At 38.2% G+C, this 22705-nt stretch overlaps 1 protein-coding gene across 1 annotated transcript in view; it reads right to left on the reverse strand.

The window, feature by feature from the left end:
• Positions 1-22705, reverse strand: part of MDN1 (midasin AAA ATPase 1) — a 93714-nt gene that overhangs the window by 53772 nt on the left and 17237 nt on the right. The window contains exons 10-36 of the mRNA XM_063389646.1: positions 21554-21747; positions 20450-20531; positions 19709-19804; positions 18645-18757; positions 17971-18119; positions 17811-17871; positions 17106-17317; positions 15582-15685; positions 14438-14582; positions 13677-13773; positions 12423-12536; positions 11646-11793; positions 11371-11481; positions 10406-10557; positions 9770-9948; positions 9187-9395; positions 7955-8101; positions 7065-7206; positions 6806-6940; positions 6591-6729; positions 5508-5646; positions 5287-5417; positions 4651-4795; positions 3404-3533; positions 2647-2877; positions 1696-1893; positions 51-259 (exon numbers count right to left, since the gene is read on the reverse strand). Of these exons, the coding sequence (XP_063245716.1) occupies positions 51-259; positions 1696-1893; positions 2647-2877; positions 3404-3533; positions 4651-4795; positions 5287-5417; positions 5508-5646; positions 6591-6729; positions 6806-6940; positions 7065-7206; positions 7955-8101; positions 9187-9395; positions 9770-9948; positions 10406-10557; positions 11371-11481; positions 11646-11793; positions 12423-12536; positions 13677-13773; positions 14438-14582; positions 15582-15685; positions 17106-17317; positions 17811-17871; positions 17971-18119; positions 18645-18757; positions 19709-19804; positions 20450-20531; positions 21554-21747 (3912 nt within the window). The remainder of the gene's footprint in view (positions 1-50; positions 260-1695; positions 1894-2646; positions 2878-3403; positions 3534-4650; positions 4796-5286; positions 5418-5507; positions 5647-6590; positions 6730-6805; positions 6941-7064; positions 7207-7954; positions 8102-9186; positions 9396-9769; positions 9949-10405; positions 10558-11370; positions 11482-11645; positions 11794-12422; positions 12537-13676; positions 13774-14437; positions 14583-15581; positions 15686-17105; positions 17318-17810; positions 17872-17970; positions 18120-18644; positions 18758-19708; positions 19805-20449; positions 20532-21553; positions 21748-22705) is intronic.

Here is a 22705-nt window from a genome sequence, read left to right on the forward strand (position 1 = left end):
CCTCTACCCTGCCACAAACACCAAGTAATGAAGATAATATTTTATTCTACCGTTTGCTCAGACAGGTTGATTCGAACAAGGCAGTTGCCTGAGGCTTTTGCCAGGGCAGCAACCAGGCTGGTCTTGCCCACTCCTGGTGAGCCCTCCAACAAAATAGGTTTGTTAAGCTGTAGGGCTCTTAACAGTCTTTGTGCATTCAGTGCTGTAGTCCCAGCATTTAAAGCATAATCTGTCATGTTGCTCCTCTGGAGAGCAGGGCCTAAAACAAAGAAAAGGTAAACCAGAAAACAATTAAACCAGAATGTTATGCTGGAGGTGCTGATAGTGCCTCTGAATCTGCTCACTCTGTCTGTAAACTACTGATCTCAGTACAGCAAGCAATGGAGATCCAGCCTGCAAGCAGTCTCAGAGACCAGGTACATACACTTTCTGTTTGACCCACAGCTGTATCTCAGCCTATTTCCACATATTTATATTGAATTTTGCAAAAAAAGCATAAGAATATACAATTTATTTTGCCATGAAACTTCAATACCTCTTGGTTTATGACTTAAACTAGAGATCTACACCTGAGAAAACATAAAACTGTCCTTGCACCTCAGTCATGTGGATCTAAATCTCAAAAGCAGCTCTTGAAAAATTGACACTGAGGGATATCATCCAGTCATGCTCCAGAATAACATATTAATCTGTTCCATACACTGTCAGTTGTGTGAAGGAACACTCCTTTAATTAGAAGTTTGCTTTTCTTTTACTATTACTATGGCATACAGTGGGGAGAGAGCACAGAATTTGTCTGCCAAATTGCAGCCAGTATAGCTCCTTGGACATCACTCCCTCAAATGTGTAATACAGCATTGCTCATGTATACAAGATATTAATCACCAATGCATCCTGCACAAACTGATACCTGTTTAGTGTGAAAGGGGTCTAAAGAGATTCCTTTTGTGAACTAATCAGCAGAGGGGAACCAAGCAATTCACAAAAAGACATTACTTTGTACAGTATTATGTATGGCTAACACAATCCATGAATTTCAGAAAGTTCAAATATGAACAATTAATACAGCACTAAGAACACATAGGTCCATGTGCTAAAAACTAACCAGCTGAGTTAGAAAGCTCAGTCATCACTTTTTAGTCCTGTTTTGATCTTTCAAGGGTAAGAAGCAGTGTTTTGCTAGTTCCATTTGCATTTTTTTGTCCCATGAGGAACTGAAATGCAGAGACTTAATAATTTTGCCAAAATTGCAGCAAATCTTTGAGAGCCTAGAGCAAGGCATGACTTTAACCTCCATTCTGTTTAGCTTTGTACTTGGGACCCCTGCTTTCCATGGTTTGCACAAGGGCCAGGATGGGCTGCAGCTTTAGTTACTGGAAATTAACAGGCATTCTGGGCATGCAAAAGTGAGAGAAAATCACAATTAAAAATTTAAAAAGAGCTTCATTACACCAAAAAAAATTTACGAAAATTAGGCCATTAAGAAGCAATGAAAAAAGGGAATGAACAGATGTGTCTTAATAAATGTGACTGAGTTGCAATCACTTGGAAGCAAAAAAGGCATTTTTCTAAAGCTTAAGAACCAATAAATTGTTCTGTGATGGTTCAGGTATCCTACTTAGATTTAGTGAATAACAAAACTACTGAAAATGTAAATCACAGAATAAATGTCCACCCACTCCCAGAGCCTCTTGCCTCTTGGAATAAAAAACGGGTGAATTCCCATAAAGTTGTCCATCCATACAAACTCTTTTTCCTTTGTTCTGTCGTAAATCTTTAGTTCATTCTTCTGATAATCAGTCAGCTCAAAGAACTGACTCATTTTCTCACATAAGAATGTCAGGCATTTCTCACGAGCTAATAGAGCCGCATCAGCTGAGCAGGATGTTGTACCTGTAATTAGGAAAGTTAAGTGTGCTTCAAAACATAACTAGGCACATTCATCTTATGACAACAAACTCAATCCCTTCATGTGCATGCAGGTTTATATTTTATTTTAATGTTTTTGCTTGAGAGTGCTTCCAGTGCTATTTACCATGGACAGATTGTTCTGGGAGCAACAGAACTAAGGACACCATACTTGCCACCATACTTAAGGACACCACCCTTTCTTCTACTGTCACAATCACCCTGATCCCTTGCCATAGGCTCCCCTAGGCTTTCTTTTCCAGCACTTCTTGTGCTTTTCACTTTTCCCCCCCTCTTCCTTATCTACTATTTATCAGCTGGGCCAGCAGCTGATCCACAGCAACACACAAAGATGCATTCTCAGCTATGTGCATGGTACAGGCCAGCACAGACAGATGCTGACATGTGGAGTGGGGATAGAGAGCATAGCACATGCTCATGTGCTCAAGTACTGTATCAGCTCAGAACACTCAATAAAAACCACAGGTTTTCCTAATTTGTGTGCTAGCCTTTGTAATACTATTAATGCCTCTAATTTACTCCAGCTTGCTCTATCACTCAAACTCTCGCTACTGAAACACAGACACATGATGTACAGGAGATTGTCAAATGGAAGCGAGAACTTCTCCCAAAGAGTCCCATGCTGCCCCAAAGCATTTTGTTTGCATTTGACTAAAAATATTAATACAAATACATAGTTTCATATTTTCTGCCACCAAACGAGCTCTGAAGACTTACCTGACCCTATTCCATCAATATACACCAAACATGCAGCATGGATAAAAGACATCACTGGAGAAATGTTACGGCGGCTGCATCCTTTGGCAGAACTCAACTCATCCTCTGCCATGACATTCATGAAATTAATCCAGGCCAGGACATCTCTCACACTGACAATACACTGGCGACCAAACTCTTGATTAGTCAGCCATTCAACAAAGTCCATCATGAGTTCTGCTATATCTGCCCCTAAAAAACAACCGTTAAAACAAACTAGAGTTACAATTTTTTTGGTCACGTGTACTGTGCTGTTGTAAAAACATTTTCAAAGTAGGTACAGCTGCATGAGCAGTGTGGATGGGTACTCTATATCCTAGAAACACAAAGAGAAGAGAAAGCTCCTGCCTGAGCTGTTGTTACAGATCCTTTTCAATTCAGGTAACAAGACAGCATCAAGTGACTAATACTAACAGTGAAGCTGCTGGCAGAAAGTGAAGTGCCAGTTCTTTCAACACTCTAAAACCAAGCTGGGACACTGAAAGGGCTGAGGATAGTTCAGCTACCTGGATGGTGAAGTAAACGCAGCCTTGAACTTACTTCTGGCTAGACATACACAGTGAAGGAAGAACAAAGTCCAAAATACATCATACGGTCCTCAGGGAGAAATGTAGCAGAAAAAGGGTGACAGTGGTGTACATCCTGAAGAAAGGTTGGCAGCCTCCAAACTGCTTATTTTCTTAGAAATATTTGAATATCAACACACAGAAATACGTACCCTCGTGGTTTATTGCACCCAGAGACAATCCTGGATGAAGATTATGTTTTACAATCTGTATCAAATCATCCCAGCCATTGCTCTGTGGACACCATATTTCTGTAAATCTGTTGCGCAGTGCAGGGGAAAGCTGCAAACAAGCAGAATGACAGAGTAATTAGAGATTCCTTTACATCATCTTCCCTAAAGGTCAGTTAACAACAGCCTCGTGGTCACTGTACTTGTAAACAATAAATAAAGTAAACAAGATAGATCTTTCCTTCTAATTTTGACAGAGACACTTCATAAGAAAATCTCAGACAGAAGGAGGATTTTTAAGACTTCTAGTAGTGGCATCAATGCAGGAAATGGGTGGTCAAGAATGTTCAAAAGAATATGGGAAGAAACTGAGCTGGTTTGCAAGCACCAAAACTCCATTTCATTCTAGGACACCATGTATCAAACAATGGCTCTGTAATTTCACTTTGCTAACAGAAGCAAACCACTATATGGAAATTTGCCTTCAATTACAAATAATTTCTTTTAATTCCTGTTTTCCTTGGTTGAATTGGTCAAACAAAAATTAGGAGCACAAATGCAATCCAGAAATAAATCCTGTTTAAACACATGGCTTTAATGAGTGGTTCTCTACTCCAGAAACCACTTTAAATGGAGTACCCATCTTCTTAGAGTAAAAGAGCCTCTGATTCTTTTTTAGAGACCTAGCTTGCAACACTGTTTAAAAGTTGTAGGATTTTATTGTCCTACAGGTTTTCTTTAACACATTTTAAATTACTTAATTCTCAACTTCAGAAACAAATTTTTTCATTTAATGAAAAAGTTTTTTTGGGATGTGCTGTTCATTATTCACTAAGAAACACAAGATGATCACCACTTTCTGAATAGCATTAGGTAGAAAAAACTGCTATGCAACTTTGTACTACCCCAGAAAGCTGGATTTACTTGCTTCACAGGTCACAGTTCCTGTATTTGAATATTCTATATAACAAGCCTAACTAGAGTATTTAGAGGCCTGAAGCTTCCCTTGGCATTTTGCTGAGTATTCATTTATAATGCCCAAGTGACAGGCCACAGAAGTGGCAGGAAACAGATTCACTCCAATCCTCCACAAGAGCGACGAAGCAGATGCCAACTAGAAAGCATTAGATGCCAGAATTGGCATCTAATTTTTGCATTGCTCCTCCAACCACTTGTGGTCAGTATGACCACAAGATGCATGCTGTATTTCCAGAAGTTTGGACATTTACCTCTTTTTTCCCAAAGTCACCTCCTGGGTTCATGGTTGCAAGGATACGGAATTTCTTTCCTGCAACTAATAGTTCTACTTCGTTCTCCTCATCATCTTGACCACCTTTTTCAGCAAGTACCAATGTCTTTTCAGCTTCAAGAACACTAGAGAGAAAGTTAAAAACATTATTTATTTTAAATTTTGTTCTACACTTCAAAAGATTTAAAAATGAAAATTATATTAATTGGCCTGGATAAACTTTCCTTTACCCAATATAATGGGTAACAGCAAAGACTAAAATGAGGGATACTGCTGCAAACAGATAATGAAGTTAAATTTATATTTTAGTTGTTCTGGGGGTTTTCTTTACACACACACACACACAAAAGAGGGAAATAACTGGATTCTTTGCCTGGGATTTGACAAGATGCATAATTTCAAGAGCTCACTGACAGGCTGAAAATATTAATACTGTAGATGGTAAACTAGAGATTTTACTTTCAAGTTTTATTTGTACCATTGTCCTTTTCATCAAAAGAGCAGCTCACCTCAGCCAGGAAACAAATGGGCCTAAAAGAAGTCAGATTTACCCCACTCATGTCTGAATAATGAACAGACATTGAGGATGCTTAGTACTACCACATTTCAGACATACCTGTTAAGTCGCTCTAGTACAGAATCATCAGCTAAAGAAATCTCATCAAGGAGAAAAAAACCTTCATCCTTCATTGCTAAAACAAGAGGTCCATCACACCACTCAAAGAGTCTAGAACCATCAGATTCCTCCTAAGAGATGGAAAAGAAAGTGAGAAGTGGTAACTGCTACTTTTTACTTCCATGGTGACCCCATCCAAGTATTACCGGTGCAAGACAAACCTGGTCTCTGGACCTCTGCCTGACTGGTCGCAGCCCTCCCAGGAAGTCTGATGTCTCCATGTGCAGGTGGCAATTCACTGAGTACAACTTCTGATTTGCTAATGCTGCAAAGATCTGGCAAATGGTAGTTTTACCACACCTGCAACCAAGTAATCGAATTGAAAAGGATGAATTAAAAAAAGAAGCAAAACCAAACAATCAGCTCACTTTGGACAGGGTTCATACTTTCATTGAACAGCTATAAGGCAAAGGCCCAACATGCAAATTTTCTTCTGCTCCTTTTCTTGAAAGAAATGTATGCAAAGTGAAGCCATTTTTGGCACAACTGTGGCTGACTTGCACAAGAGGCTTTTAATTAAATTTAAATCAATAGCTGCATTGATGGATTTCTTCATGTTTGAAGTCAAATTTATTTCAGCTTGCCCTTACAGATACTCAACCAGCCTAACATTTCACTGAACTGGAAATGCTACATGTCTAGACCAAGTCTAAGTCTGAGGGAATAAACTGGTGAGTATCTAGTTTTCATTTACTACCCAAGTAAACTTTCCTTCTCTCTTTTCTTGCATTTTTCTTTCCTTCTCTTCCATAAAAATTTACTCTACAGATTTATAACCAGCATAAGAGCAGACAGTATCTACTTTCATCACCTCCTCTACAGCATATGAGGCAGAGACATGGTAGCAAGACTATATTCAAGCTCATAAAACATGCAAATTGAATGTGCTCTCAAAGACAAAAATGTCACAATACCCCAAAGGCAGCCATTCCTTTGAGGCACAGTGAGATTCTACAGGGCACCTTGTAAAGCTGGGGACAGAAGTCAGTTCACTTTCATTTTACTACTTTTATATAACTTCTATGTAGTTAGACAATGCAGATAAACCCATCAAAGATGCAGGTTAAATGAGATGCATCTGCTTCCCCTCAAAAAGGAACTGTGAAAGACAGCTGCTGCAAGTCTGCCATGAGACAGGTTCAAATGTCCCAGATCGAAGCAGCACTGAAGCCCACACAATCATTTTGTCTCCAGCTCAGCAGCTGGTACAGCACTACCAAGAACATCATAAAAAGCAAGATTACCCAGTGTCTCCCACCAGCAGTACTGGTTCACCAAACTCCAGGGCTCGTCCCACCAAAATAGCAAGTCTCCTCATCCCTTGAGTCCAGACAACATGGTTAAAATCTCTGTCCATCACTGACATCCATGTGGAAGACTTAGCTGCATAATACAAAACAATCCATCAGCTTCAGTCACATCTAGAGATCTACCAGTGGGATCCCTCTAGGAAACTCACCCAGTAGCTTTTTGACACTTTCCCCTGAGAAGAGAGACTCAGGATATATTTTTTTCTTGAAGTGTTTTTCTATAACATTCTGAATAACATCCACCTCCTCCTGTTTCCTGACTCTGCCTGCCAGAAGCATAAATCCTACAAAACAGAGGAAAAGAGAAAGTAATTACTACCTAGGTAATCAGCAACAAAAATTTACATTTAAGTGGGGCTGGAAAGTGATTTTACAGACACTTAAAAAAGCTGGGGCAGCAGAGCTCACCATCATTTGCCAAGTGCTGAAGCCAGTCATACTCCTTCTGCAGCTGCTCTGCCAGCCTGTAGCGCTCAGCCCAGCGGAAGAGATCCCGCAGGGTAATGAATCCATGCTTCCCCGCAAACACCGTTGAACCTCTGCGGTAAGACTGTCACAAGAACAAAATGTGAGGTGTGTTTTCATCAACCTGTCCAAATACGGCAAGCAAAGCTAATCACCACTCTCTGCAGTGACACTGCAACAAGAAAATTCTATGAGTAACTACAAAAAAAAGTTCAGTAGAGTCACCACTCCTAAATACTAACTCATTTTAGGCAGGTATTTGATGAGCACCAGGAATGAAATAATTTAGATGGTAATTAAAAAGAACAACTAAGAATAAAATAGGTACCTGGAATAAAACAAAATCCAGTTTGTGCTGTAGTAATTGCTTTTAAATACGAGGTAGTTTTAGCTACATACAAAGTGTCAAATGCCTGTTGAACACAGGAGGGTCCGAACATATCCAAATTACTGCTTAAAAATAATAACAAATTTCAGATGACCCAAAGACCCCTACAAATCCAGCACTGTACTTTGGCTCCAGAGCGCAAGATAATTCTACACATTTAATCCCAAGGTGTCTGGTTTTTGCTTTGTTTTTTCAGGGTTTTTTTGGTTTGTTTTGGTTTTTGTCTTTTATCTCCTATCTTTCTCTCAAATCTGACATCACCTTCACTAGTCTTAGTCTCAACCACTGAAATTAGTACCTTGGTTGGTTCTCTCCACGGTTTAGGATTTTAAATATTCTTCAGCTAACAATACCTCCTCACCCTGAAGGAATTTCTATTACTTTGTGCATGTTACTTTGAAGTATGTTTGCATTTCTTATACTAAAAGGAAGAAGATTCTCATACTTGCAGATCTAACATGACTTTGACAAGCTTGCTGCAGTAAGAAGGTGGCAAACTGCATCGCTTGTGCAGGATGGTTTCCAGTTCAGCACTTGGCAGTTCATCAAAATGCAGCTCCACAAAACGATTTCTGAAGGCTCTGGACAAAACCTAAAATACGAGACCATAGTACTGCTTGAACTTTTTCCTTTGATATTGCTCATAGATCTTCCCCTACACACCCAAAGGAAATAAGGATAGTGTCACAGCATGCAAGTTAACACATACACATCAACATTGGAAGAAAGCATAAGAGACAGTTTGGATGAGGACAAAAGCTTTAAAATGGATTGGATGTTTTAAGGGCATAGGGCAGCCAAGAACTACAAAGCCACAAACTCACTGTCCCTACAATGGGAGAACTGGAAGGGTAAAAATGATAGAACTTAGGCTGAGACAGTTTCATAAGTAAAGCAAAAGGTGCATGTGCAAGCAAAGCAGAATTAGGAATTAATTCACCACTTCACATCAATAGACAGGTATTCAGCCATCTCCAGGAAATAAGGGCTTCATCATACACCAGTGTTATTTAGGGAAACAAACACTGAACTCCCCCTCTTCTTCCTCCTGCCCCCAGTTTTGACTGCTGAGCACAATGTCATATGACATGGAATATCCCTTTGGGCACTTGGGGGCCGCTGTCCCAGCTGTGTCCCCTCACAGCTTCTCATGCACTCCCAACCTATTCCACAAGTAGGTGGGGCAGTGTGAGAGGCAGAAAAGGCCTCGAATCTGTGCAAGCACTGCCCAGCTATTGCTAAGACTATGCTAAGACTGTGCTGTCAAAACTGTTTTGATCACAAATCCAAAACACAGCACCATACCAGTCACTGTGAAGAAAATTACCTATTCCAGACAAAAAACCAGTATTAAATGGACTTCTATAGCCTAAGCAGAATCTCTTTTCTAGTGCTCTTGGACAAGAAATACTGATTCAAGTATAATATACATGAACTCTAGTTCACTATATCATTTAAATCTCAACTACCTAAAATAAATTAGAAATTCTATATCCATGAAACAAGCAACTCCCCTAACAGAGCCCAGCTGCACAGACAGCCCACAGCCACTTCAACTCTCTCCCTCTTGAGAGATTCATGATGCTACACATCAAAATATTTTCACATCACACTTTATGTATGAGAAAGATTAATTCCCTAAAATCTTAGCTACCAAAAGGAAGAGATCATACAGACCTTTCTGCCACCATAGAGACCTGGAGGGTTCTGTGTGGCAAACAGCATGAAGCGAGGGTGAGCTTTGACGACTTCCTGAGTCTCGGTAATGAACAGCTCTCTGTTATCATCCAACAAGCGGTTGAGAGCCTCCAGAACATCAGTGGGAGCTAAGTTCAATTCATCTAGAACGATCCAGTAGCCCTTTCTCATTGCATCTATGAGAACACCTTGGGGGGAACAGAAAAATTCCTAGTTAAAAATCTTATAAGCCAATCTAACATAAGCATGCACTCAGATACTTTTAGCAACCCATTTTTTTCAGGATAAACACTAATCCAGAGAAGGGAGCAACAGTATTGTTTAAATTGTTGGCTTATCATCTTTAGATCCAATAGGACAAGCATGATGAGACAAACATGAACTTTTCAGAATTCACTGAAATTCACACAAGTGATTATCATTAAGAGAAACTACCAACTTTATGACAGGTCATCTTTCCATGGTAATAAACCAGACAAGTTAATCATAAAAGGAGAAAAAAAAAACCCCAGCCACTGAAATGAGGCAGGAACTTGGGAGTATATAGAGCATGCTCATTTACCTTCCTTAAATATCAACTTTCCGGAGGCATCTGATGTGTAACAGCCAATATATTCCTGGATATCAGTATGCTCATGGTTATTAATCCTTACACAGTGATTCCCAGTAGCAGCAGCCAACCAGCGAATTAAACTGGTTTTACCAACAGAGGTCTCTCCTTGAATCAGCACTGGATGAGTCCTAAAAGCCATGACCAAAACAGTGGGTTAGACAAGGCACGAGCCATGTCTTTCTCACACACAAGATGTCAATATTATCAAACCACACTACCAAAACACCACCACTTAACCCATTTGGGGTATCCAAGATCACACACTAACAGGGAAATACGAACACCTTTAGTCCCAAGTGCTAACAGCTGCCCATAAAGCTCTTGGCAGTGCAAAATAAGCATGTTATTCTAACTGCAAATTTCTAGATCGAATTTAAATAAAACTAGGTATGGCAGTACGATGTTTAAGGGAACAAGAAACACATATATAAATTTCAAGTCACTCTATAATGAAAAGTTAACTGTAAAGTAGAAGGAAAATAGACATTATTCATCCAAACACTAAAGATTACAGAGGCACCAACAACTCAAGGCCTAACAAATACATTTTATTAATTTTTTTAATTAAAAAGGGGAAACACTTACCCTGCAGACACAACCCTGACAATGTCTTTCAGATTAAGCTTAACTGAAGGGGTGAGCACATAACTCTCATCTACTGTTGGTTCTTTGTCCCCAGCTGAAATCCAGTATCCTTCTATAAGTATAAAACTCCCTCCTTGAGGTTTTGGTATTTGCTAAGGAGACATGACAGAAATAACAGATTATACAAACAAAAAGAAAATGCTAATGAAAACAACTACTGATACACCACTGCCATATATTCTCTAATGTAATTTTAAATTAATCCCTGAGCACTCCTGCAGTAAGCACTGTCCCCTTGTCACAGAATGCAAATTACGGGAAAAACCTGACCAGATGATTTCAGGGTCATGAAGCAGGAATCTTTGCCAGTGGCATGAAGATAAAAATGTCTCAAGAGTCTTAGCACTGAATTTCAAAGGGCATTTACAAGCAGGAACTTTGCTTTAGTCTTTTTTATATATTTATACATGTTTTCCAGTGTGTATGAAAGGGGTTTATTTTGAAACAAATACCCATCTCTTTAACTGGCTTCCCCATCCCCCATGTAAACTCATGCTGGGTTCCCAGCACTAGTGACATTCTTCCTTTCCCATAAGAGACAAAGCACAGATGCTTCTTCACATCCATATGTTCTGCATTCAGAGTCTAAAAATATAAAGCCTGAGAAGGCTCCTCCAAAGTCTGTGAAAGCTTTACAGCTGGAGCCACTGCATTAAGCTGCCCACACTCCACAGTGCTTCAGTTATTCATATTTTTTCAAATTAACAAATAAACCAGCTAACATATCAATATTCAAGCAAAGTAAAAAACTACAAAATAATGGCATTAATTTTTTCTAGTTCTTATCTTTGTAAAATGAAAAACAGAACGTGTGAAGGAAATGCAGAGGAAAAAAGGAGAGAAGACAACTCAAAATAAATTCTACTTTAAATACTAGACAGCTCTTCATAATCTTAGATGCCTACCTGCTTGAGAAGGCTTTTGATGTTGCCAGAGACTATATGCTGGCAAATTAGCTTTTGAACCACTGGGTGAGAACCTCTGTCAAGCTGTGTCAGGAAACTCAAACAGAAGCCCTAAGACGAGGAATTATTTTCAGTGATAAACATGAAAAATAAGGAAAAATGTACAGATTAAAGGACCATTTCTGTTCAATATTGAACTTAGAGAAGATTATCCTTTATCCAAACAACCTCTGTAGTGAATACACCCTGAAACAAATGCCAGCAGAGGTAATCACCTCGTACAGAGAGCGTGCTATGCTGCCACACGGATTAGACGCTGCGAATCTCAATGCCCTGCACAGGGTACGGAGACTGTAGTGAGGTCTGTGGCCAGTTCCATCCACCAACTTTGTTTCTGCTTCCTTTCTCACAGACAAATAAAAGCTGCAAAAATAAAGTTACACAGAGCTGTTACTGATCAGAGCACTGCTCCAAGGAATTTAACCCCAAGTATGAACACTTCAGTTTATCCCCAACTGTTACTTTTCTTAAAAGCTCCAAGTTACGAAAGCCAAGCCAAGCTCTGCCATCTGTACAGCCAGGGAAGCAAAGCAACAGAGTATTTTTAGAAACATATTTTTGACAAAGCTTGATATACAGAGAATAACTATAAATTCCAAGTATTCTAAACATGAGATAGTTCACCTTACACTAGGGGAAAGAAACTTAACTCTAGACAAACACACAAGACTTTCCTTGGAATTATCTACACAAACAAACCATTTTAGTCTCTCAGATGTGAAAGAGGACTGAAACAACAATGCTGTTTAACTGGAGCCACCAAGAAAACAATTCTGAACTAAAAAAAATAAAAATCTCCTTCCCACAAATAGAGAAACCGGCAGAATTAAGAAGATGGATGTCTACAGTCTTCTGTTTCCTAAAGCTATGCCAACTGCTGCATGGGGAGCATTATAGTGTTTCCCAAAGCAGTCTAACCACAGACTACAGTCATATCCTTTCTTTTTGTGGCTCATTTCATCAAGAATTTAAAAAGATTACAGTTAACTTACTTCACAATTCCTTTTACTGTATTTTTGTTCACATTCAAGCTTCTCAGATAATCCATTATAAGAATTTGCAGGTCTCCTTCATTTCTCAATTCTTCCACATAAAGTTCAGTAAACCTGAAAGAATCAGATCAGTCTGTAACACTTAAGACACCTGACCATATTGAAAAATCATGTTATATATGAATCCCATGGCATATAGCATTTAAAATTTTTAAGTAACAGCATACTGATTGTTAAAGCTACAGACCTATAGATTGTCAAACCCACAGACAGACTCAAGAACCAGAGTAGTTGAAAAATATGGTATTACTAATACTTTCAAGTCATTTATCTGGATTAGTTTAACATCTTAGACTCAAAGTAAACAATGTGACTTAAATTACAATTTAAAACAATTTCCAATAGATACTCAAATGTTGCAGCCTGAACAATGAAGTACTGACACAGCAGTAGCTATTTTTGACAAATAGAAATACAAATTTGTTTAAACTTAGCAAATTATGCTGAAGTCTTTTCTTCTGTATTACACTCACTTTCTTTCCTTTCACTATTCTGCAAGAGAGCCAATAGCAATAAAACCTTGCTTTGCCACTAATAACTACAAATGACTAGTTACACTTAGCTGGTGCATCTCTACAGTCTAGCCCAGTGTTTATGAATCTGGGAAGGGACTCCTGAGGAAAACTGCATACAGAAATAGGTAGATGGTACTGAAGAATGGATCTGCCACAATTCCAACTGCCTTGCCACAGCTTATATGCTTTGAGCATCAAATATTTTGAGTATCACACATATGCACCCCATGCAAACCACCTTCCTTTTGTGTGAACTAGACTGCATATGCAGCTTTTTGCAAGGATGATCAACACTTCTGAGTTAAGAGAAAGGCTGCCAAACAGACATGAAGCATTTACTTGTCCTTACTACTTCCATCAGGAACATAAACTGCTGCAGTAGCATTCCCAGGTGCCGACAGCTTAACTGTGAAGAATAATCATTTCCTGTCCCCACTGACAACACCTTAAACTACTGCTAGACCATTTGCTCACAGCTCAGCTACTTCACAAAAGTATTTTGCTGATTTCTATTTAATGAAAAACCTTCACCATACATCTCTCACAGGCAGTAAATCTGAGTTCAGACTTGCATCCTCAGGCTTTAGATAAAGCATTCTTCACTGGTTGACTCCTGAAACTAATTAAATTCTGAAAAAGACAGTGACATTCATTTTGTCCCAGAATCACTATTTCCTACCTGTTTCTTATTCCTAGAGGAAGATTTCTCTTTCCAACATCTGTAGCTGGATTCATGCATGCAAACAAGCGAAAATCGGGGTGACGGACAAGAGGCTCTAAAGTAAAACAGAAATAAAAGATAAAGTTCATGATAAACACAGGATATTTATATGTTAAATACAGTGTATTTTATCTAAGGCAACTTTCTATTGCACTACCACTACATTTTCTTAAAAATGCCAGTGTGAAAATTTTTCAGAGATTAACCCCATGTGATTTTATCAGAAGTACCTGCATCTTCACAACTGCCACAGGCAAGTGAAACCCTGACTTTTTTGTGCGTAGCAAGATGTTGTAACAACACAAAACGTTTCAAAAACTATGTGACCCGTACACTTGGAACTCCTTTTGTCTCTTTCAAAACAACAGCCAGTGCTTCCCTCAGCCAGGAAGAAAATCCAGCCTGGGATGTTCACACAGTATTTGCCTCTCTCTATATCTCGAGAGCAGCATTCAGCAACTGCATATTTTTATCTTTACATCTGTAAAAGAAGTTAACTTTCTACACAGCATCCCCTACAGTGCTGTTGAGAACACACCAGTGTTTTGGACCTCTTGCAAAGAAGTATGAAGTCTACAAAGAGCACATTGCTCTCTTGTGCATACATTCATTTTAATGGTAAATGATCTCAACTTATTTTGAGCTATATAGGATAGGGAGCTCAGCTGGATACCAAGATACAGCATAAGCAAACATAGAAACAAACATAGAAATAGTACCTGTGTCTCCTCTGTCCAGTAACACCAGTGACCCAGATGACCCTTCCAGTAAACCACTCAGGCACTCCAAAGTCTCTGCTGCAGCCAAGTTAATCTCGTCCAATAAAATCCACTCTCCTTTTTTTACTGCTTGAGCCAGAGTACCCTAAAGGTAAGATGCATTTGTTAATCATATTGCCAGCAATGAAGTGTCAACTGAAGCATTCAGATACTGGAAATACTTGATGTGCAATCTATGGCTTGATCTGACAAATGGCAATTCCAGACCTTTTACAGCAGTAGCTGTTTTACTGCTCTCTCTCAGTAAGAGCAATCCTTTTGCCAGTCACAGAAGTCAGACAGTTACCACACCATTTTATCAATTACCATCAGTTAGATTGGCTCAAATACAACAGATTTAAGATCCCTTACTTGTGCAATCTACCACTGTGGTGCATGTGTCACAAACACCACATGAGAATAAAGTCAATCCAAACAAATCCAAAGACAGAAGCAGTATTATGCTCCTAAGGACTCTGTACCCCATTGATTAAAACTATACTTAAGTGAGAGGTTCTCCAAGTACTCATAAATACTTTTTTTATAGAGGAATTTCACACACTTTACATGAAATTTGATAGCATATATTCAGATTATCAGGGTGACAATAAACAAGCATGAATAAACCTCATGGTTTCTCCCAATCACACTTAATGTCATTAACACATATTATGGGTTTGAAATGTTGAGAAAAATCACTTCTAGATAAACAGCACAGATTCTTAATATTAATATTATCACAATATTCTTAATATTCCTTCACAGGAATCCCTAGACAGAGGCAAGACCTGCTGGAGACTGATCAAGACGTTTTTTCTAATCTCCTAGAGTGGAAAAGAAGATAAGACATACTGACATTCTTATCATACCAGTCCTAATTCCTGTTATACAGCACTGAATAAAGTGCTACCACAAACCAGTCTCCCACTGCCCATTTCACCACTGCATCCTTGAATCTGCACACTTGATTTCACAGAGTTATCATGGCACACATTTTACTTCACAGCAGGGCTCTTGCCAGGAAGCTATTTATATAATACTGATTGCATTCTTTTAAATACTTCTCCTTATTCCTCCTAGTATCAAAATGCAAATATCTAAATACCTCAACAAATGCAAAGAGAAGAGCATTTTCTGTCATTTTCATCTGTTGATGAGCATGATTCAGTTTAAGACCAAATGCCTCCCACTTTTCCTTCAGTGGTAAGCCTGCAAGCAAAACAAATTTAAGTTTGTACTATCAGAACAACAGCACAAAAAAGTGTTTGACAACAGTATTTTAGTCAAGTTGTTTCAAGCAGAGAAATACAAAAGTAAGCTCAAGCAACAAAAACATTCAAGTCCTGCAGATGACATACCACAAATAAAAAAAAAATTAATCTTGTTGTTTTTGTTTTGTGTCTGTGTGGTTTTTTGTTTAAATTTAACTGTACCTATATGTCAATAGCACTTAGATAATTTGCTATTCACTCCCAGATAAGGAACAAATACTTATACTGCACTTCGTTCCAGCATGATTGTTACCACACTCTAATTTCCAGGGACAGAGGGAGACATGACAAAAAATTAAATCCAACCCTTATGACAGAACACATTAACAATGAACACTTCAGTATCAATAATTAACATACTATTGCTTATCAGTTAAAACAATATTTACTATAGCACTGATTTCAGTTATTTGTTAAAATCACTGCCTGAGCTACATACAGCATCAAAATTCCTTAAGAAACTTTGCAAGTTATAGATTTCAGCTTGTCTTTATTTTAGGATTGCTAATTCTTGCAATAAGTGGTCTCTAAGCTTTTTTTTTATTTGTGGGCACTTATTTTAGTATCTGCATATTCAGAAGAACCAGTTAAAAGAAGAGCGGTGATGAAGTTCATAATTAATTTTATTTAGCACAAACTGAATGAAAGCTACAACTTCACTTGTTCTGCTGGCCTAGAACCAGAAACAAATCCATGCAAGGCAAAGTACCAACATCACCTCAGCCCCAGTTTTGGGGCTGCAAAGTATAAAACAAGAAAAACTTATTTGGAGACAAAACTACACTGGAACAATAAAGCACTAGGCAAGTCAGCATCACTGACAAGGAACCAAAGCAAAAGCAAGCTCTTAAAAATAATTCCTACCCTAAAACAGTTATTAACTCTGGGTTTGGTTTTGTTATTGTTGCTTTGCTTTGTTTTTTAAACAGGACATGTTTGTGAGACATAAGCAGGTTCCAGGGCTAAAAGTATGAACACATTCACATAGAAGACTGACACACAACCAACCAGGACTGCTCACCAGCACAGCTAACAAGTGCCCAGGAGAGCAGACATCAAGGGTACCACAGGGCAGACAATCTCCACACTCCCAGACATAGCTAACAGCAGAGATGAGTTGGAAAAAGGAAAAACAAGACATAACAAAACCCGACTACTGTTCTAACAGCGTTCTGAATGTCTTGTTGCAATGTTGACACTGCATTTCTCAAAACCAGAAAAAAAGATGCAATACAGGGGGAGGAAAAAAACCCTAAACCTCAAACAAACCCAAATTAAAAGAACAAAAGTCACCAGTATTTATCTACCCTCTACAGTGGTTTAGCACTAATGTGTGTTTGATCCATCTGAAGTCTTACCAGATACATTTTCTTTTACTTCTTTATTAATAGCAGATTTATGAATATGTTGCATTAGTTTTAGCAGATCATGCCAACGTTTCTGTCTGTAGCAAGTCTGAATGTGTCCCAAGAATGTTTGATTTTTCTTCCTAGAGAATGTCTGAGAGAAGAGTTCTTCAAAAGACTCTCGTAGAGGGAGCCAGATCAGCCTGTTATCCACAGGCTTGTAACTGAAGAGAAGCAAAAGAGTAATTACTTATGTGAGACAGTCATCTGTGAACTTCAAAAAGAAAACAAGTCCAAAACCAGTTACTTGAAACAACAATAAGCTGAAAGGATGAACCCTCGTTTCTGAAGTTTCTTACTCAACTAACAAATTAAATAGAATTGCACATATTTAAATGCACTTCATGAGGCGATTTGGTAAAGACAGGAACACCCTGATAAGCAAAATATCTGTAACACTACCTAACAATATGTCCAGTGAACATTACATCAGATTTACACTGAACAGCTTAGCCATCTTTAAAGACATTGGGCTGTGCCTTTGAATGACTTCATCACACACAGCTCTGCACACAATTCAGTGAAACTGCTCTGCTCTTCAGCAAGGACAAGAAGGTTTCTGCATGCAAACACGTTTATGAAGACATTTATCCTACTACGAAACAGACACTGCCCATTTGTTCTGCAGAACAGACAAAACAGTGGTCAGTAACTCACCCCCCTAAGAGATCTGCTGTGTCACTTTGTTGGTTCATGTTGACAACCCTCAAACGGTGTCCTTGAAACAGAGACAAAAAGCACCATCAACTTGTGGGTTTGTTCGTTTCTTGTTCTTCAAATTATCTTCATGTAGTTATAGTTTTCACTCATTATTTACCTGTAATATGAGCGAGGTACTGCACCGTTGAGGTTTTGCCAGTTCCTGTTTCACCAACCAAAAGCACAGGCTCTCCTTTAGCAACACACACTGCAAGCTGTTCGATCAGTACTGCAGATGGCCGTGTGGCAGCAAAGGTATGCTTTGCCCTGGAAAAACAAAGAAAGTTACTCAAAACTAAGACTTATCAAGGAGCTCATTTCAATTTTACCTTTATTATTTTTTTAGTGGAATGGTTTGATTTAGGATTTTTTTAATACAGGCCTGAAAAGAAATAGTTCTATGATATCCTTCTAAGATACTTATTTTTCTCAAGATACAACCTAAAAATTTAGGTTTCCAAGTAACTTCCTGGCCAATGAAGTTAGTGAGAGACACTACAAAAATCTCTCCCTACAAAAGTAGAGCAATCAAAATCTTTTTATAACAGTGGTGGATCCACATTGCTAGCTCAAAGAAGCTGAAAATCTTCGTGCTTTGCCTGCCAGAAGCATGATGCAGATACTCTTAAAAATACACAAGGTAAAACTTAGATTGCAAGGGAAAGAGCTCTCACATTTCTTTCATTAGAGTGAGACTATCCAATTCACATTTTCCTTAACCCTGTGACCTGCAGTCTATTCTATTCCACCACAAAATATTTCAATTCATGTGGAAACTACAGGATATTTTACCTTTGTACAGTGAGAGCCTGTGTCTGCTTCTTCACAAGATTCACTCTTCCGACAGAGACTTCTTGTTCCCGTATTGAAATATCTGGTTTATAGAGCTCACAGAAGAACTCCACCTGTGAAAAACACATCAGCATTTCCAACACTAATGTTGCTTACATCACAGGAAGAACACCCACACCATGCTGCCAGTATTACTTTGCAGCAAGTTAATTTTTAATAGCAAAATTCTGTATTTTGCAGGTTTTACATAATCATCACGTAAAATAGTGAAGGACCTCAGAAGTGGTTTTTTCTGTAAAAATAACTTTCAGTAACTTGGTAATAGTCTTTGTCACTGTATTTCTACCTCACCTACCTCCATGGTAGTTCAACTACACAAACTTGAAACAATAAACAAATAATCTCTGTTAAAAAAACCCCTTTGTGTAAACAAGGGTATTTTGACACTTGTAGGGAATAATACATTCCTTTAATGAAATAATGCAAAGAAGGACAAAGAGAAAAACCCACACAAGTTTCAGGGATCCATCTGTCAACTTGAAGTAACAGTAGAAGGAATTTGCTTTGCAGACCTCCACAGTCAGAAACAGTTGACAAAGAAATTATTCATTTTAACTCTGTCATTTATAGAGCTCCAGAGAGGCATATGATTTTGTAATCAGACAGTACAGAATAAGTAGCAGTAAAGATCATGTTTCTCTCTGATCTCTCCATTCAAATGATTAACATTCACTATAAACCACCTAAGAAAAAACTCACTCTTTGCTACCCTGTGCTTAAGCAGTGGTGCTGTTCCAACTGTGAAATCCTTCTTTTGCATCATGAGGCCATTTGCCCTAAAAATATGTTCCCTGGAACTTTCAGAGAAAAAAAAATGCAACTGAATATAAATTAAGAGAAAAACAGATCCTGAGATGGAACAGAATGCAAGAAAACTCTTTGGAACAGAGAGGTGGGCATAATTTTAAATAAAAAATAGCATAACATACTTCAATTATTCATAGAAAAATTGCAAGCTATAGAATGCTACCAATAAAGATCATGTTAATTGTAGCTCAACATACCTTTTTTTTGGAAATGTTTAGGTAACTTCCAATAACTTTTGCCATTTTCTGTCTGCTCTCTTGGTTGGACAACATGGCTGTGAAACAGTCCAATGCCTGTCAAGGGGAAAACCAACTTCCTGAAAATTAGTTTTGTATGATTTTATCTGACAAGCACCATCTTAATCTAAATGAACCCAAATCCAATCTAACCCTTGAAAATAAAACTATTTCACCATCCTCTGACTGAGTCAAACAACAGAGTCCAGAAAGAGGCAATAAGAACTTCTAAACTCTTGTAATGTAGTGGGTTTATACCAAAGATGAAAACTTTTCAATGCCCAGTCAAAAAAGCTATATTTAGATGAATGGACCAAAATGGACAAGGAAGTGACATAGTAAGATCGCCCATCTCAAAACTCCCTCTGATGGATGCACATGCAAAAAGTTCCAAGCTATACTTTAAACTGATGAATAGGTAAGTAGAAAAACAGCCCCATATTACAAGAGAAAGAAAGGTCTCAGCCATGTGCAATCCCAGCTTGTACCAGGTGTACATTTTGCACCATGCTGTTTGTACAACAGCAGTAAATTCTTTTAGCACCTCACTGCAACAAAAAGCTTCCCATCAGAGACCATAAACATTTCAACTACAGTCCAGTTGCTTCAAACGAAACCGAATTCCCATCTCACACTCCCAAAGAGAGCATTTTGTGAAACAATGACAGAATCTAGGGTCAATTGGATCAAGTCTTACAGCACCTCTTGAAAAATATTCACTGCTGTGGTTGAAGAATTACTGTCAAAGTTGTAAGCAATCCTGCTGCACCAATTCAGTAGATCTCTAAAAAGAAAAACCAAAAAGATTTGGTACGAATTTTCCAAATTACACAGCATCTTCTTTCATGTTCAGCTTAGGTTACATCATCATCTTCTGGCACTTGCACGTGTAGTTGTTGTGCAAGTTGTACATGGGAAGACACAAAGAGGACGATAATTCTGAGGAGTAGCTGAGCACAAAGACCAACATTGCTGATAAACAGATAATACATACTCCATTAAATCATAAGGTAACTGTAAAACTCAAAGGTATTAAAGAATTCAGAAAAGTACAAAACCACCCATTTTTTCAAGAAACAGATTCCTTACCAGCAACAAGATTTTCCAAAAGGCAAGAAAAGCAAACTTTGTTCTCGAAAAAACTGACGTTCTTATGCTCCACAAAAATATCAGGTACTACCCACACCTAGCATTTACTAACTAATTTACAAAGCACTACTGGTTACAGAAATTCCAGATGAGTAGAACTGACATTTGGGAGGAGACAAGAAACAATTCAGCATCAAACTAGATTTCATCACAGAATTTCTAAAATTAACAGTACATTATAGATACAGTTATTTTCAGTCAAGTTTAAGTTATAATGCTGAGAGTGTACAGCATGAAATAATCTAGATAATATCCTCAGTAACTGAAAATGTTATCTTCTAGCTACTAAGAGAACATCATACAGTTCCTTCCAGTTCTTAACTAGTACTGTATCTTGTGTTAACAATAATTAAGAATAAATTCATATGGTCTGATGCCAACTAAGCACTGTGCATATGACAAAATCCACCTGCGCCTCCACGCCCCCCAAAAAGTAAGTACAACAAATAAGAAGTTTAAATAATCCACAATAAGCTTCTTTAAATGATCTATTATTCATTATTTTAAAACAAAATGTATTTTCCAGTTTTTACAAAATTCACATTTAATTATTCAAGCTTTCACCACTGTTTTTAAAAAATTAAGGAAAATAATGAAAATAAACCCTTCTATCTCTGTAGCTAGCCGATTTCCAATAAACATATAAGAAAAGACAACCTTAGAGATAGTTCTCGTCCTTCCAGATTTGGTTTCTTATGTTCTGATCTCAATTCTGATGCTGCTTCTGGCACCTGACTGGAGCCAGCAGCACTATGCCCTGGTGCCTGATACTTGTCTCCTGCAAGGTCAATGAAAATGTCTAGCAGGTGATCTGTCACAAGAGCAAGGTTGGGGTATCTCCTTTGGAGGATCTGAAACCAGGAACAAAAGAGAAAAAGAATGAAACAATACAAAAACCTCACCTGCATAGGGGAGAAACCAGCAGCACCCCAGTTTTTACCAGGAGATGCTTCAATAGTTATTTTAGCTAGCATCCTACATAAAACTGCTCTCTCACAACCTCTTATTTCAAGAAAATAGAAATTATGGCTACTATGATACTGATTCTGCTGCCAAAAATGAACTTTGCCAACTCAACTCCAATTCATTTAATACACTGCTCAAACACCAACAGGAAGCACAAAAAGTACATTCAATCCTATCTGAACCCAAACCATGACCATACAGCTTTATCACTGATTACAGAAGTCCTTACCTCCTGCCCTTCTTTTTATGACTAAATTCATTTGAGCATTCAAATTGTCTACTCACTGTGCTGACAAAGGCAATTAAAGGGAATAATTTTTCTTTTGTAATTTCCTTTCAGCTCAGTTCTCTCCACTAAAGCTTGCCAACCAAAATATTGCTTCCCAAAATTACTTTTCACAAATACATGCCAGAAAAACTGGTCCTACCTTGCCAGGCTGACTTTTAAGATTAACAAGAACAGGAGTCTGTTTTCAAGGCAAGCAGGTGGGTGTTCTTTAACACTGTCTCTTCTATTATTACTGTGGAATCTTACTGCTTAATTTATACATTTTTGTGACTTAAGCTACAAAGCTGCAGAAAAAGAATAAAAATAATCTAGTGGTAAGGGACACAGATACCACTCCAGTTTTGTTTTTTCATAAAGTTTTGATAGTTGTTCTTGCCCCATTTCTAACAATTAGCTGACAAATGAGAAGAAAAAAACCCACACCTATATTTAAGGCCACCTATAATTGTGCTGGCTGCTGAACAAGTCCAAAGGAGTGAATGAATTCTACTGAAAAAACCTATGCTCTTCATTCTAGAAAATTCAGAACTTTCTCCTCAACTCTTCTGCTAGAT

Source organism: Prinia subflava, chromosome 2 (assembly GCF_021018805.1).
Source record: "Prinia subflava isolate CZ2003 ecotype Zambia chromosome 2, Cam_Psub_1.2, whole genome shotgun sequence".
Lineage (NCBI taxonomy): Eukaryota > Metazoa > Chordata > Aves > Passeriformes > Cisticolidae > Prinia > Prinia subflava.